This window comes from Haliotis rubra, unplaced genomic scaffold, assembly GCF_003918875.1.
Source record: "Haliotis rubra isolate DU_JTF1 unplaced genomic scaffold, ASM391887v1 Scf149, whole genome shotgun sequence".
NCBI classification, from domain to species: Eukaryota; Metazoa; Mollusca; class Gastropoda; order Lepetellida; family Haliotidae; genus Haliotis; species Haliotis rubra.
The window spans coordinates 925,526-943,848 of NW_025765436.1; the positions used below are offsets into that span (position 1 = coordinate 925,526).

Sequence of the window (18,323 nt, forward strand, 5' to 3'; positions counted from 1 at the left end):
TTCCACCTCACTTCACCTGATGTCACGATGAGTTGTTTCTTGATTACCGTGGAATATGTTCCATCACCCAGACACACGAACGACTCGTTGCTTGAAAGCAGAGACAATAGGAATGATAATCTTTAAAGCAATTTTTAATTTTCAAGATTATTATTTATAATGTCTTATACAATTTTTTGTCAAATGTTTGTTCTGTTTTGTAACATTTATCGGAGTATTTCTTATATTGTTTCCATTACAGAATAATATCCCTAGTAACCTCAGCATAGGCTGTCCCGGAACCGCTTATAGTCCGAATCGATATACCCCCTTCATGACCAACTCAAGAACCCTATAGACTCTGAAAGGCAGGCTAGCTGGTGACATCGCCGCCTGCTCACGATGACATGTTTACGACTTGGGAAACTTGTTACTTCTGTGACGATCGATTCCAAGGCTCTTTGACAACAATCAGCAAGCTAGTTTCTTTTTTCGCGACTACATCGGTGTGTTAACCAGGATCACACGATCACTTCGAAAAATCAATCAATATCCTGTGACGGTTCTTCCCGTGCTGAAGGCGACGTGGAGCGCCTCGATCGAGTATTGTCATCGCCAGCATATCTATAGGGTACTTAGCTCGACACCTCAGTAGGTTAGGTACAGGAAGTACTTAGACTCGAGAATAACAACAGAAACACGAAAACTTTCTCGGCATCTATCGATCTCTTTCACGTGGGACGTTCCCGAACAGCGTCGCTATAGTAACGGCGTCCTGGGGAATCGGCCATAGTCACGTGATTGTAGCTTTTACCTGGCAATGAGCTTTATAACTCTGTGACAGTCAACAGCGGAGGGTGTACTCTCTTAGAAACAAATATGAGTCTTTTAGGGAAAAAATCCAAGGACAAAAAAAGAGAGCGCGAACTCAGGCAAAGACTGGGTATCGACCAAAAGGTTCTTGAAGGTAAGTTCTCCATACTGACCAATTGCTCTTACACCAGTCTCCTGCCTCGTGTCAATACTTCTCACTCTGTTATAGTTCTTAAAGAGTCTTATGATGACACGGCATATTTTTTGTGGGTGCTGTCATATATTTAAAGTCATAAACTTAATAAACTTGGAATTCTTTATAGACACTTGACCAAACGCTTTCATTTCTAGAGATTCTTATGTGTGGTTATGTATATTATGTTTCGTGTTGGACACATTTTGTTTGTCGGACTGTTCACTATGTTGACACACGTTCAAAACATTCCTCAGTTTTTGTAAAACTGGGCAAAATGGCCTCCAAAATGAGATAAAATTGCTCGGTTTATTTAATCATGACGTAATCAAAAGCTTGTATGCCTTTTCAGTATGTGAGTACGTACAAAATCAAATATGAAGTCAGTGTACAGGCACATGTGTGGTATATATATCCCACGAAGCTGAGCTTAGAATGCAAGTTTACACACGCTGTTTTCTTGTCCATGTTCATTTAACTTGCACTGTCTTGTGGGGAATTAGTTGCTAAATTAGATAAGCATTGTCACCTTGAATACAGGACACTTGTGTATGGACACCAACTTCTTTATACTTTTTACATGACGTTTCAGAGCTAATTCTTGCTTCTTCATCAGGTGAATGATGTCATGTATTCATGTTCGTGCAAATGCCTTTCAAGAGCTTCTTGTCACCAGTTAAGTACACCGTGGGGCGTGGTTAAAGAGAACATTTGTGTTGTACCCTGGCCTACCTCCACCAGGGCTTGTCCGTACATTTAAGAAATACATGTCGTGAAACGTATACCCCACAATCAATTTATTTGTTGACAACTGAAACCCTTTCAGCGGCGATCGAATTATTACTCACTGTGTTTCGATTGTAACGTTCCAATACCAGGAAGCGGGATGATTTTAAATGGATTTTATATACGACACAAAGAATATAGATTGATTCGTCTCGAAAAACAAGTCATGCGTCAAGACAAGGATTGTTATACTCAACTATTTCTCAGTATGAGTCACGTCAAGTCATGTACATGAATACTGCTTAACTTACTAAATGTTTAAACATGTATCTCACTGAGCGATAAATAATATATTTGTTGTATGCGAAGTTAAACCCGAGGGTACATATTGTTTTCAAAAGCACAAGCAACACAACAACAAGCATGTAGAAACCCATCGTGGAAGATAAATGCACATATGAAACAAGTATCATTGGTCAAAACGGTAAACTGTAATACACTAGAGGGCGAAAAAGTATACTCTTAAAATGGATTTGACCGTAAGTTACCAGTGTATGAAATAAGCCAAAACCCCAGCCAGACATCAGGGCTGGTAACTTCAAAATGTTACCAGTCCAAAATGGATTTAACCAGACCAGACACCAAGACGTGACTCAGATGTATATAACATTTAAATTTCTTACCAGACCATCGGGCTGGCTAGCTGAAAATCTAGACCGTACGTCTGAAATCTAACCCGTCTCGGGCGGTCGGGGCCTTATTTCATACACTGCCGTAAGATTACAAAAGCTATCCAAAAGTTACTAGGCTGAAAACAGTCACTGAAATACTGTACATTTTATGTTCCATCAAATGCATCACAATCAAATAGCCATTTCTTTCTTGTTTCATCTTGAACCACCATCAAACATGGACGTGTACTTCCGTTTGTCCGGCAGCTCAGTAGAGTTTGTTTCCAGTTAGACCATATATGCAGTTATGTCCATTGCTCATGTTTTATCCATCTTTATGTCCAGCCTTTTTCCACCTGTCATCCAGTACCCCGTTGTAGAAGGCAATCTTAGTGCTACTGTTTTAAGCTAATTCTAAAGTATGGGATCTTAGCGCAAATCTATCATTGTGGAATTAACCGGGCCTAGGTACTGTGCTGTTGTCAGGCGTCCCCCTGCTTGTAGCTTACATCATCCTTACTAATGTTTATATCAATCAATCATAATAATGTATATATGACGTATATATTGAAGCAGCAAATTCTGACAAATTCTTGTAAGCAAGCTATTGGTACTTCTCAGTATCAAAAAACATTTTCCTGTATTTACAAAAAGTACTGTAACATTAATTTTCTTAATCTTAATTAGTTTTTCAGTTTGTATTGGAAACCATTTGAAAATGGTTTTCCATTTTAAAAGCGATGTGACCTTTTTTTATGACGTGCATGGCTTCACGTTCTCCATGGCAAACATTGCAACAGCAGTGTCGGAAATGTGAATTCACACGTGGTTCGATAGTAAATACCTGGAATAGCTACACATGAACGCCAGCTTATCAGTTTCACACATGCTTCAGTCTCACAGTGGCTTACGTATTATGAGACCAGCGGATGGTTGTTGCGACGTTGTCACGGAGGACGGAAGCATGTACCGTAGACATTCCAGCATCGACGTTCTCAGTGTGGACATACAGTCATCGACATATTCACCGTTGACATATGGCCATCCCTATATTCATCGTTGACATACGGTCAGAGAAACGACCATCGGCGTATTCATCACAATCAAACGACGATCGACGAATTCACCTTAGACAAACGACCATTGACGTATGCACCGCAGACAAACGAGCATCGACGTATGCACCACAGACAAAACGACCATCGACGTATGCACCACAGACAAACGGCCATCGACATATTCACCATAGAAAATCCGCCATCAACCTATTCACCATAATCAAACGACAGTCGACAAACAGATGGCGGCGTATCAACCGTAGGCAAACCATTGACTTACTAACGGTCAACAAAAGACCATCGACGTATTACCCGTAGATAAAGCCAAATGGCGTATTCACAGAAACTATTTCCGTGAACCGTCTGGACACACTTGTCGTTTGTTTGAATCCCAGTGTTGGTCCGATTAATATGCTTGGCCTATCGTGGTCAAGGTGGTGAAGACCTGCGACCTTCCGTTCTCAAATGTGTCATTTCCTTGCCGTCATATAGCTACATTGACTACAGTTTAAAGCTCCGTTCACGCCCTTCTCATCTTACTTAGTATCAATTTGAAAATTACATTGGTCAACTGCATCGCTTGCATATTGACCTCACTATCAGAGTTCAGGTTCCATTTGTCCAGAGGGGGCGAGAGGGGGCGGTTTAACCAGCCTATTGGTTAAATCGTTCGCTCGTCACGCCGAAGACCAAGGTTCGATTCCTGACATGGGTAAAATGTGTAAAGCCCATGTCTTGTGTCCCCGCCGTGATATTGCTGGAATATTACTAAAATCGGCGTAAAACTCACTCACCCACTCACTCACTCACATTTGTCCAGATATTGATGAAAACATGACCCTGTGTGACTCGATCTGAGTCATATCACGGATTAAAGTTTATAGATTACGAACCCGTGCTGCCTTTTCCAGGAGTACAATGTATAAAGATGTCCAATTTAACAGCTGAAATTCTCATTCCTGTCCCTGCCAACATCAGCATTGGTTCAGTTAGTAATTAAGATACTTGTTTTGAGACCCTGAGGCAAAACACATACCCCCCACCCCCACCCCCACCTGTAGAAGTGTTCGTCCAACATGAGAGTGAGTGTTGACATGTAGACCTGCTTCAGCCATGATGGAACACTTTCCGCTTCTACTTATTTGTTTTCAATCAATAGTTTACATATTTCCAAGGAAGAAGCTCGTAGTTTAAACATGCCTGGGCAAAATGTAAATAATGTGTCTTGAAAAAAGACGTGTAAAACTGCCCAGTGAGCGAGAATTATCCTTCGCCGCAATGAACTTGTGTGAAGCTTTGGTTTAGTGAACGGAGCAAGACAGGACGTGCTTTGCGTGGTGTGGCGATGTGCTGCGTGTAGTGTGGACATATGCTGCGTGTGGTGTGGACATATGTTGCATGTGTAGACATGTTGCGTGTACTGTGGACATATGTTACGTGTACTGTGGACATGTTACGTGTGGACATGTGGACATGTTTCGTGAATGGTGTGGACGTTGGTGTGGACATGTTTCGTGTGAAGTGGACATGTTCGTGTGGTGTGGACATGTTTCGTGTGGTGTGGACATGTTTCGTGTGGTGTGGACATATGTTGCATGTGTAGACATGTTGCGTGTACTGTGGACATATGTTACGTGTACTGTGGACATGTTTCGTGTGGTGTGGACATGTTTCGTGTGGTGTGGACATGTTTCGTGTGTGGACATGTGTGGACATCGTGTGGTGTGGTGGACATATGTTACGTGTACATGTGTTACGTTTCGTGTGGACATGTTTCGTGGGACATGTTTCGTGTGGTGTGGACATATTTCGTGTGGTGTGGACATATTTCGTGTGGACATGTTTCGTGTGGTGTGGACATGTTTCGCGTACCGTGGACATGTTTGCGTTGTGTGGACATATGTGGACATGTTTCGTGTGGTGTGGACATGTTTCGTGTGGTGTGGATATTACGTGTTCGTGTGGTGTGGACATATGTTACGTGTGTGTGACATGTTTCGTGTACTGTGGACATGGATATGTTTCGTGTGTGTGGACATGTTTCGTGTGGTGGGACATGTTTCGTGTGGTGTGGACATATGTGGTGTACCTGTGGACATGTTCGTGTGGTGTGGGACATGTGTGGACATGTTTCGTGTGGTGTGGACATGTGTTACGTGTACTGTGGACATGTTGCGTACCGTGGACATATGTTACGTGTACTGTGGACATGTTTCGTGTGGTGTGGACATGTTTGCGTGGTGTGGACATGTTTCGTGGTGTGGACATGTTGTACGTGTGTACGTGTGGACATGTTTCGTTTCGTGGGTGTGGACATATTTCGTGTGGTGTGGACATGTTCGTGTGTGTGTGGACATGTTTCGTGTGGTGTGGACATGTGGACATGTTTCGTGTGGTGTGGACATATGTTGCATGTGTAGACATGTTGCGTGTACTGTGGACATATGTTACGTGTACTGTGGACATGTTTCGTGTGGTGTGGACATGTTTCGTGTGGTGTGGACATGTTTCGTGTGGTGTGGACATATGTTACGTGTACTGTGGACATGTTTCGTGTGGTGTGGACATGTTTCGTGTGGTGTGGACATGTTTCGTGTGGTGTGGACATATGTTGCGTGTACTGTGGACATGTTTCGTGTACTGTGGACATATGCGACATGTTTCGTGTACTGTGGACATGTTTCGTGTGGTGTGGACATGTATACATGTTACGTGTACTGTGGACATGTGTCGTGTTGTGTGGACATGTTTCGTGTGGTGTGGACATATGTTACGTGTACTGTGGACATGTTTCGTGTGGTGTGGACATGTTTCGTGTGGTGTGGACATGTTTCGTGTGGTGTGGACATACTCTTCATGTTGTTTTTTGATGGATTGCTTGTGTTTCGTGTGAAGCAGTGATGTGCTATTATTTTGCAGATTTGCAGATAATCGACGTCATATTGACGTCTATAAACCCTCTTTAACAGACTCATGTTACATTAATGTGTATGTATCATGTGGAGTACTGCGTTTCCCCAACGCCTTACAACAACACTATCACGACACTTCATGTCGTGACAGGCATGACAGCTTCTGTTGGTTCTGGAATCCAATTGTTCTTTGTAAACACCACACGGTAAAACCATTGATTTCATCGTAGTTGCATAACACACTCAACTGATCAAATGAAACTGTCCCTCGATCACGACGCAAATTTTAGCGATCAGAAAAAGGCATGCTTGATCTGTACTGTTAAACAAGAGCTTGCATCGTTGAACTCTGACAAACATGAAACTGATAACCATAGGCTTAAATCTAGCATTCCCAGATAATAGTTTGGAATTGAAACTGGCTAGAAATAACGCATATTTTCATATATTTATCAAAGTTTCTATCAAATGTGAACTGTGTACCGATAAAGGCCGACGTTAAAGGTGCATCTGAATTCATTGCAGGTGGTGATATAAATTTACATGAGATTGTATGTGCATATTATTAAGGACAATGATGTTATGTTTTCTATCCCGTGAAGTTTTCGGCCCACTGGTGTCGATTTCAAACGGTTTACATCCGTGGTGTGTGTTTCAAACGGTTTAGGTTGTGCGGTGCATGTTTCAAACGCTACTGTGGGATGACGTTAACTGTGTTTCTGTGAAGCAGACTATTAGAGATCAATGTGTTAATTATTAATTGCATTTGTAACGGTAAACAATCCACACGTTATTTTTCAAAGCAACACAGGAAACCAAGTTGTACAGGCGCGGCAATTTAGACTTGTGCCCTTGCGACAAATGCATATTCATGAACGTTGGTTTGAATCCCGTGTGGCTGTTTGTACACTTCATCAAAGTGATAAGGTACCGTCCGATTAATGTTTGTGTTGTTTTATGTTGCTTGTATCTATATTTAGCTGTCACATCGATGAAGCGGAAATGCCGTGCAAGCGACGTTACACTGACTGACTGACTGACAGAATTTGGCTTTACGCCGCTTTTAGCAATATTCCAGCAACATCACGGCGGGGGACACCAGAAATGGGCTTCACACATTGTACCCATGTGGGAATTCGAACCCGGGTCTTCGGCGTGACGAGCCAACGCTTTTACCACTAGGCTACCCCACCGCCCCGCAAGCGACTTTACAAATTTCATTGTATTTACAATGACACAGACTCGTTATTACCTTACTTTGGTAATAATGTGTCTGGAAACAGACTGAAACAGAACTGACAAATCGACAAATCATGAAGGAACTGATAAATCATGAAGGAACTGATAAGTCATGAAGGGATTATCGGTACTGTGGGATTTGAGTGGTGATGTCGTCTAAAACGCCACGATTCACTCTGAAGACGTGTTTGATATATGAAGTGACATGTTCAGAGTATGCCCCTCTCGGCCTGCAGAGTTGACAGTCTCAATCAATATTAGAATTTTAAACTTTTAGCATTTTGAAAGCTATGTGCTTTACTTGTAATCCAATTACAAAATAAAACAAAACACTTCCAGGATTTCGCCTCTTTGACATACCAAATATACCCACGGGGAAATGAGTTAAAACGAGTCCCCAGAGCCTCATTACTGGTGGTGAATGGCGACTTGGGTTGGTTGGTTGTTTAACGCCGAACTCAGCAATATTCCAGCTATATGGCACCAATCTGTAAATAACCAAGTTTGGGCCAGACAATCCAGTGATCAGCATGAGCATCGATTTACGCAAATGGAATACGATGAAATGTGTCAACCAAGTCTGACCACCCGATCCCGTTAGTTGCCTCTTACTACAAGCATGGGTTGCTGAAGACCAATTAAAACCCGGACCTTCACGAGTGCGGGAATCAGACGCTATGGCGTGACTGTCGATGGCGTGCTCCTGGACCATTGCTCATGTTGGCATGTTTGTCTGGTCGTGAGCATGGATTTCACCAAAGTGGTACACTTTTAAGATCTGCTTCCTTCTAGGCCTTCCTCCAACTTCAAGTCGACACACCGAGGTATAACTGGAATATTGTTCAATAAACTACAGCTATTAATACTGATGGTTGACGAAGACCTGTTTAAGATCTGCTTCCTTCTAGGCCTTCCTCCAACTTCAAGTCGACACACCGTGGTATAACTGGAATATTGTTAAAAACTACAGCTATTAATACTGATGGTTGACGAAGACCTGTTTAAGATCTACTTCCTTCTAGGCCTTCCTCCAACTTCAAGTCGACACACCGTGGTATAACTTGAATATTGTTCAATAAACTTTCAGCTATTTAATACTGATGGTTGACGAATACCCTGGTTGATGGATCATTGCTCAAGTTGTTAACCATAGTTTAGTCTGGTCATGGATCATGTATTTATAGATGTAAGTAGCTAAATATAAGATGACTGCGGCGTTTGCACAGCATTTACTCACACGAGAAATATATGAAGCGTGTCGGAAGAAGGATATTTTGCAAGTACTGAGGTCATGGTAGAATTTGCACGTAATAATAAGCACATTTCGTGTGTAGTCTTGTGTATGTCCTTTGTCAACAGGCTGCCACGAGATGTCAGTCAAACTTCTTGCATGACTGAATACCAATAAGCTTGAAATGTTAAAGTTGATGAGCACAATTGTACAATACTACTGGATCAAAGCCTGACATTATTTACTTCATTCTTTCGACATAAAGCTATTTCTATATCCGCCAATTAATGTATATGTTCACTGCAGCAGTTAATTACCCAATTGTTATTTGGTTATATACCATGCTCTGTAACAATGTATGTATTCTATTATTAGGTAGATTATTGTTGTAAGTGGCAGTGATTCATATATCCGTAAGCCCTGAAGGGTGGGATGTGATATTTACGATATTAGCATGTTTGCAGTTCTCAAAGCTGATTGGTTAAGAAATGGACGCCACACCATTGTCGAGGTTATGGGGACGAACCATTTGCTGTTATTGGGTGATGGTGGAGGGCCTGATATTTTCTAGCTGCATTGCGAAAACTAGGAATTTATTTTTCGTAAACTCTAAAGTGAGTTTAAATTCTAATAGACCAAAAGTCTTTTGAGCATTTTCAGCGACAATTAATTGTTTTCGATAAAACCCCAGCGTTGCTGACTCTACATGTTTCGTCATTTTATTCTTGTCACTGGGTGTATATGGTGTAACCTTAGAGGGTCAGAGGATTAACTGTCACAGATGAAAGACTGGGGTGCATCCCGCGTTATCAACTCGATATATTCGTAATCGTTACTGATTTCTTATCTAAAAATCTGTCGTGACAATTTCTTCGTTGAAATGATCCATTGCTACTTTTGAATTGTAAATAACAAAAACCACTATTCCGAGGTACCACTGCGGGCGGATGGTACAAACATCCCAAGATATGAGTTTGAAGAAGGAGGGTTTGAAAGACAGTTGTATTTCCAAAGACCCTTCGGATCCCATCTGAAATTTCATGAGATCCATGGATAAATACCCTATATCGACAGTACAACCAGAAATTATTAAGAATTTAAAGATTGTAATTTATTTTTTTTCACTCATGACTCACGTATTACAGGTGAACAGTTAGTATTTTGTCAAGTCATTATGGGCAGCAAGGCAGGCTTCAATGCGGCGGGGCATACTACTGATCAAAGAAGTTAGAAAGTCGTGGTCAATGCTATCCCAATATCGGACCACCTCTTCTTTCATTTCAGCAATATTTGTCAGATTTATCTTATTGACACTTTCCTTCATAAATCCCCAAACATTTTCTATTTAGGTCGGGGCTATAGCTTGGCCAATCTAATAATGTCATATTTTGGGTCCGAAACCAGGCCTGTGAATGCTTTGAACGATGTTTTGGGTCGTTGTCTTGCTGGAAAATCCAAAAACTTCCATAGAACACGTGAGCAGATGGAAGTAAATGTCCATCGAGAATATCTGTGTACCGCTCACTGTTCATATTCCCTTCAAATACACAGAGGGGCGTTGCCTCCAACACAGATATGCCACCCCACACGTTACGTTTCGGACTGTACTTTGGGCGCTGATACAAATGTTTTTCAGTTTGATTGGTCCAGAATTTCAGTGTATTAGGAAACAGCCACACAGAACTTTCATCTGAGAAAATCACATTGTCCCAGTTAAAATTTCTATGCTGTAAGCATCAGTTCAACTTTCGCTCCTTTTGTTCAGGTTTCATGATCGGTGACGGAATTCCTCGACTTTTCTGCCAACCCATTGCATGCAGCTCAGTTCTAATTGTCTCCTCACAGACAGCCCCAGTTCCTCTATCAATCATATCCAGCCTTAAGTTTTCTAAACTCCTTCGTTTGTTTTTAGAAACAAGAATACCAAGTCGCCTCCTGTCACCGACAGTCAATTATCTGGGCCTACCTGCGCCTACCTGGTGCTCAATGCCATATCCATTTGCAATATTTTTCAAAACACGATAAACTGTGGACAAAGGGATGCCTTTTCTACTTGAAATCACTTTAGCGATCTGATGTCCTTGTTATAATACTCTAAAATCAACTTCCTCTTCTCTAAATCATCCATACTGAGGATCACTGAAAATGTCGTCTGCTAGCAAGTAAACAGAGGGGGATAACTCTTCACAAACTAATGAAAAGGGATTAACGGAGTTGTCTCTTTTGAATGAAACCAAGCACTTGATAGCTGGTCAAGGTTGTTTATACTAGAAATCCAATTAAACATATTCCTAAAATTCTCAATAATTTCTGGTCATACTATATTTTGATATCGATAAAACAGGGATATTTCATATCTCAATATCCGTATCCATATCTACATATCACAACTCACAAAAACATGGGTTTTCATGCTGCATTTTGTAAAGAAATACTATGTTGATCTCCAACGTGTATTTCACACTTTATCACATAACTACTTTTCAGTTTACCTTATGCAGTAGTGTTCGCTAGTGGTTAAAGTGTTCGCTCGTCACGCCGAAGATGCGGGTTCGATTCCCCACATGGCTACAATGTGTGAAGCCCATTCCTGGTGGCCCCCGCCGTGATATTGGTGGAATATTGCTAAAAGCGGCGTAAAACTAGACTCACTCACTCACTCACTCACTACCTTCAGCAGTAACACAGGTTTCCAGAGTAACGCAAGCAAGAAATACGTGGCAAAGAGAACATTTGTGGTAGTCACGTTGCATGAAGCAAGAATAACATGTCTTACAGAGATATAATTCCAAAACTGTTGGGTACCCATAAACTATTTTCCGTTACGTATCTCGTGGCTAAAAGTCCGTCAAGCTGTTGTAGTTGGATTGGTTCCATGTTTTTCATCAATAAATAGAAATAAATAAATGATCAGAATCATCAGATATTTAAATCATTAGAAAAAGGCAGCCTTTACGTGGCAGCGCATCGCTGAAACTATATTTAACTGAGAACATGTTGTATTGTCCCACAGTGTTTGAGTTTTCAGTGTGCTATGGCAACAAATCAGTCCCTCGCGCCACGAAAACGTAATGTGTCTCCACGAACGTTTGATGAGCAAACATCAACTTGTCTTCTATCGATTAAACCTCGAACTACAGGACGCAATGTGACAGACAGCCATTATCGACTAATGGTTAACTGTGAATATTTGCACAGAATGACAATGTTTATGCGAATGAACATTCTGCTCCAGCATCTTGCATTAATACTGCACAGTAGGAGCACATGCGTGTGTGTTTACTTTCTGATGCTACAGTTTAGAAACCCAGCTGAGATCCTGCCTCAATATGCTACTTGTCTACGACAAGTTCTTTGAAAAACACTGTAAAATAAAAACGTCCCTGAAAGTAAATGTATTGAACTTTTAAAAGTACGTCAATAATTAAAGATCCGTTTTTGTATCAAGCGGCTCTGAAGAGGAAATTGAAGTGCATAGAAGCAACGGAAAGGTTATTTGTTTTGTCGATTGTTTAAATCGTGACTGGATAGATGTTGGCAGACCAAGAATCATAATCGAAACGCAAATGGGATTCGAAGCAAGAAACATATAAATGACATGACTGCGAGAAGTGTATTGCGGTGTTTTACGACAGTAGTGAGTGAGTGAGTTGGGTTTTACGCCACTTTTAGCAATATTCCAGCAATATCACGACGGGGGGCCACCAGAAATTGGCTTCACACATGTACCCATGTGGGGAGTCGAACCCGGGCCTTCGGCGTGACGAGCGAACGCTATAACCGTTGGGCTATCTCACCGCCCCTTTACGACAGTAGGTTGAAGATCAACATGCCCTGTCTGTGAGCGTTGATGCAATGCCATCGACGTCAACCCAAAGCAGCCAAGTATGGTGTCAGTCCAAGACAGCTAGGTACGATTACAATCCAAACCAGCCATATATGATGTCAGTGTAATACAGCCAGGTTTAATTCCACAAAATGTCCAACCACATTCTCACTTTGTTGACCTTTGTTGGTCATGAACGATTCATCCTTCAGGTTCCAATCATATAGAGTGTGGTAACCCATGATCACCTTGTTGACCTTTCACGGAAGGCTGATTCAGTATCCACAAGGAGAATGGCAGTCAAAGAGAATGACCTTGCTTGAAACGTTTGTTTCTTTGGCATCAATACTCACCACGAACATCAGGAACCAGTCTGATTGTAGCACAAGACTCCACTTCTCTGTACTGTAACTATTGCGCCGTATACTGGCGGATATCTTGCCAAGTCAATATAATCTTCGACAGTGCTTCGCTTTTAACGATCAGGTTAAAGAGCTGATGAATATTTTAATTTAATTGGCTATGCAGAATATTGTCGACTGCGCAAGTGCTTCGTTTTAACGACCACATTGTTAATCATAGTCTTAGCTGATGAATATTTTAATTTAATTGGCTATGGTTTGAATTTAATGTCACTTTATTGCTTAACGCATTTACTCCGCAGTTGTTGTAGTTCAGTGACAGCAAACATGTTCCATCGTCTGAATCTCTTGACACTGATGTTGGCATGGGGACTTTGATGATTCCCAGGCAACACTTCATTGATGTGAAACTGAGACTACTGAGGTTACTGTTGCTGTTTATCTGTGTTGAGGTTACTGTTACTGTTTATCTGTGTTGAGGTTACTGTTTATCTGTGTTGAGGTTACTTTTATCTGTGTTGAGGTTACTGTTTATCTGTGTTGAGGTTACTGTTACTGTTTATCTGTGTTGAGGTTACTGTACTGTTTATCTGTGTTGAGGTTACTGTGTTTATCTGTGTTGAGAGGTTACTGTTTATCTGTTTATCTGTGTGTTGAGGTTACTGTTTATCTTTATCTGTGTTTACTGAGTGTTACTGTACTGTTTATCTGTGTTGTTTAGGTTACTGTTACTGTTTATCTGTGTTGAGGTTACTGTTATCTGTGTTTATCTGTGTTGAGGTTTACTGTTGCTGTTTATCTGTGTTGAGGTTTGACTGTTACTGTTTATCTGTGTGTTGAGTTACTGTTTTACTGTTTTATCTGTGTTGAGGTTACTGTTATCTGTGTTGAGTGTTGAGGCTACTGCTGTTTATCTGTGTTGAGGTTACTGTTTATCTGTGTTGAGGTCTGTTTATCTGTGTTGAGGTTACTGATCTGTGTTGAGGTTACTGTTTATCTGTGTTGAGGTTACTGTTACTGTGTTATTACTGTTACTGTTTATCTGTGTTGAGGTTACTGTTTATCTGTGTTGAGGTTACTGTGTTGAGGTTACTGTTACTGTTTCTCTACTGTTTATCTGTGTTGAGGTTACTTATCTGTTTATTTATCTGTGTTGAGGTTACTGTTACTGTTTCATCTGTGTTGAGGTTACTGTTTATCTGTGTTGAGGTTACTGTTACTGTTTATCTGTGTTGAGGTTACTGTTACTGTTTATCTGTGTTGAGGTTACTGTTACTGTTTATCTGTGTTGAGGTTACTGTTACTGTTTCTCTGTGTTGAGGTTACTGTTTATCTGTGTTAAGGTTACTGTTAATCTGTTTATCTGTGTTTATCTGTGTTGAGGTTTACTTTACTGTTTATCTGTGTTGAGGTTACTGTTACTTTATCTGTGTTAAGGTTAGTTACTGTTTATCTGTTGAGATTCCTGTAACTGTTTGAATGAGTTGAGGTTCTTATAACTCAGTTCAGGTTACTGTTTATCTGAGTTCAGGTTACTGCTTAGGCAGGCGTTTTTCAGTGATGTGATTAAGACCCCAGCACTTACTAAACATTTTTATATTTTCAGATTTCCATACTACGTTCCGTTTGATGGACCGTGACAAAAGTGGCAGCATCTCTCACGAGGAATTCAAGGAAGTGGTGGCCAAGAGCAAGACCCGCTCCACCGACCAGGAAATCAGGGACATGATAGCCAAAGCCGACCTCGACAGTACGTACACTTTACATACGCATACTTTGTCTTTTCGTATTTGAGGGTTGTGTGTTATTTATTACATCTCATCTCAACAACAATTCGTACATGCTGTATTTTAAACCTATAAAGCTATCTGTTACGCCACGATAAAAAGAGAGGAAAAATTACAGGTTAGAATTTAGGCCCTGAATGAACTTTTGTATATAAGAGTCGGCCTGGTGGTCCTGTGTATCATTTGGTTGATTGCGTGTCATCGGCCTTCGATGGCGTAGGTCGTTGACCACGACATCAATCCAGATTTTCTATAGGCCTCCGTCAACTTTTCATTGGTAATCTTGTGGATGGATTTTGGGGTTTGAACAAGAGAAAAAATGTGTTAAAATGGTAAAAGAAACGCATTTTGCAAGAAGCATGACATTTTCGAGAAAAATGGCCGGCAACGTTCATTGCACCAGACGCTTATCATTTCCACTCAGTGCAGTCTAACAAAAGCTGGTCCCTTTAAGTATTGCGATACCCGTGCATCACACACGTGAGACGGTGAGCCAGTCAGGTCTGAGTATTGTTAGCGGGTCGTCCGTGCTGCATGTGTTCATCAGTCTCGTCTTGACTTCAGTCCTGTTTAGTCGTCATGAATAAATGTTTTGTGTGCCGGCCGGCCGCCTTCATTGTTATCCCTTACAGTGTAAGACGCTCAGCTTTTAGGCGTTCAACCTAGTCTTTCAGCTACTGTCAGTCCTATAGACCTTAGACCTATTATCAATCTGCCCAATTCTGACGCCAGAACATCGATCGACGTCTTAAGTGGAGCAGATAACTCTTGCGATGATGAGCACGTGAGTGGAGAGTGGAGTTCTCTTCACCGATGAGCCACGTTTCCTTCACTGGCCTGCAAGATTCCCTGATTTGTCACCCATCGAACACGTCCGGAATTAAATGGAGTGACGTTTACGACGTCATCCGAATCTTTACAAAAGCGCTGCAGGAACTCCGCCAAATCGTTCCAACGATATGGAATGATCTTTCCCAGGACGTCGTTCTGTAGGCTTTCAACCTGCCATCACTTCTGTAGGCTCCGACCCTCTGTACATCCTGTAGGCTGTCGCGGTTCTATCGATCACAGCTTATTTCAGTCTTGTAGGGCTTCGACCTATTCGTCTTTTAGGCTTTCAACCTAGTCCTGCAGACCCTCAACCTACTGTCAGTCCTATAGACCTTAGACCTACTAGGCCCAGGTTCGTTTCTCCACATTGGTACAATGTGTGAAGCCCATTTCTGGTGTCCCCCGTCGTGATATTGCTGTAATATTGCTGAAAGCTGTGTAAAAAACAACTCACTCACTCTCGCACCTACCATCAATCATTTAGACCTTAGACCTACTGTCAGTCCTGTAGGCCTTCGACCTACTGTCAGTCCTGTAGACCTTCGACCTGCAGTCAGTCCTGTAGACCACTGACCTACTGTGAGTCCTGTAGGCCTTAGACCTAACTTCAGTCCTGTAGACCTTAGACCTACCAACCCTGTAGACCTCGACCTACTGTCAGTCCTGTAGACCTTTGATCTACCAATCCTGTAGACCTTCCACCTACCAATCCAGTAGTCCTTTCACCTACCAATCCAGTAGACCTTCCACCTACCAATCCTGTAGACCTTCGACCTACTGTCAGTCCTGTAGACCTTTGACCTATCATCAATCCTGTAGACCTTCCACCTACCAATCCTGTAGACCTTCGACCTACCATCAATCCTGTAGGTCTTCAACATACCACCAGTCATGTAGACTTTCGAACTTCTATTAACCCTGTAGCCCTCCGACCTACCATCATTTCTTTCGAGTTTCTATTAATCCAGTACGTCTTCGAGCTGCTGCATTGCGCTGCGACTGCATATTGACCACCATGTGTCGGCTCAGCATGTACTCGGAGATTGTCAGCGGAGCATGTCTGTGTATAACTATGACCTTCCGCCCACGAGATGCCATCAGTTAAATATAATGGCAGTCTTCTAGTGAAAAGACAACATGCATTCAATAGATCAGCCAAAAGACACTGTTAACCACAAGGTGCGTTGTTCGCAGTTGACTAACTATACTGTATGCATGTATCCTCAGTGAATTAACACAAACAGCTTATTGAATACAGGCCATCGGGTTCGGTCGAGGGCGCTCCATACCATTGGGTTCACCGTGAAAGCATAATGAGCTCATAATAGATCTCTTCCCAGAACATAAGTGTTTCTGAAGGTGCTGTCTACCGATCCTAACTGATAGATTATGCGTCTAAACATTAGGCGCCAAGTGCATCTTATAAACAAAGGCGCTTCGGGTATTCATGGCGTTCTTTTATTCACTGGGCGTACGCAATGCACACATCGTATTTATTATTTACTTCTCTCGAGGTTCATAAAGTAATTTTGTATTGTGATGCATAACAGATAAACGCAGTGCGAAGTCGTCGTAGGATCTGTCTCGTCGACGTAATGTTACGAATCTGGTCCTCAGCGTCAAACTGTGCCGTGTAGGCAATATCAACAACATGGCGGCCAGGTTCATTCATTATGATAGAGCTTACGAGAAATTCAATATCGAAAAACTGACTGACACGCAAAATATTTTTGATGTAAAGAATGTCGTAATGCCCATGAAAAGTAACGGTTACACATTCGGCGTTATGTGAGTTTCCTAATCTAGCTTTTCTCCTCTTCCTTACCTGTATGTCGATGTTTGATTGGTCGGTTACATGTTACTTTGAAACAAGAGCGGGTAGGTTTGACCAAATGCAAGTCGGCTTGTCCCAGAATAACATGAGTTGGTCAGAAATGATCTGCTCTGAGATACAGCTGACGAAAGTACCATACGCCTCTCAGGGACGGTTTGTAAACGTGTGACACCTCACTTTCTCTGTTCTTACAAGGGGAGATCAGTTGAGTAAACACCTCACCAGTATGACCAACAGCTGATCCAGAATCTATTAGAATTTCGACTGAGGCCAGATATGACAAACATACCACTTTCAAATGTCTTCGGTTCCACCCACAGATCTTAATAAATCGTATAAGATATCATGAAGATCAACTTGATACTGCTAAAACCGGCCTAAAACCATACTTGCTTCCTCATGTAGGAACAGTGAAACCGAACTGATCATATGTTGAACATATATTGATTTTAATATGCACAATAATGTATTCATACAAAACAAAAATTCCTTGCACTTATACGACCTTAAAAAATAAAATAAACATGCCAATGCTTGATCGTCAAGCTTTAACAGTGAAACATCGTATTCATTCGCGTAGAATCCCTAATCTATACGAATAATATCCTTGCCTTGGCTGGCTCAAGTGTGTGTGCACTCAAGTACGTATTGACCACGCCTGTTTCTCAGTGTCAATATTATTCATGTTCAAACGGTATAGGTTCCATTGATACTTGCTACTAAGGACTATAGTACGTACTACGCACTGCAGTATTCTAGAACAAAGTAGCATTGTTTGACTACCACATTTCATCGAGTAAACGTTCGTGCTGTATATGTCTTGCAGACTCTCCACCCTCTACCCCCGACGGCATTTAGGCC

The 18,323-nt window shown here is 41.6% G+C and overlaps 1 protein-coding gene across 1 annotated transcript in view; it reads left to right on the forward strand.

The window, feature by feature from the left end:
- The first annotated feature begins 567 nt into the window (after positions 1-567).
- The window catches only part of LOC124270001 (calmodulin-1-like), a 28,533-nt gene continuing 10,777 nt past the window's right edge, over positions 568-18,323 (forward strand). The window contains exons 1-2 of the mRNA XM_046705026.1: positions 568-946; positions 14,617-14,760. Coding sequence (XP_046560982.1) covers positions 859-946; positions 14,617-14,760 — 232 coding nt within the window. The 5' untranslated portion in view covers positions 568-858. The remainder of the gene's footprint in view (positions 947-14,616; positions 14,761-18,323) is intronic.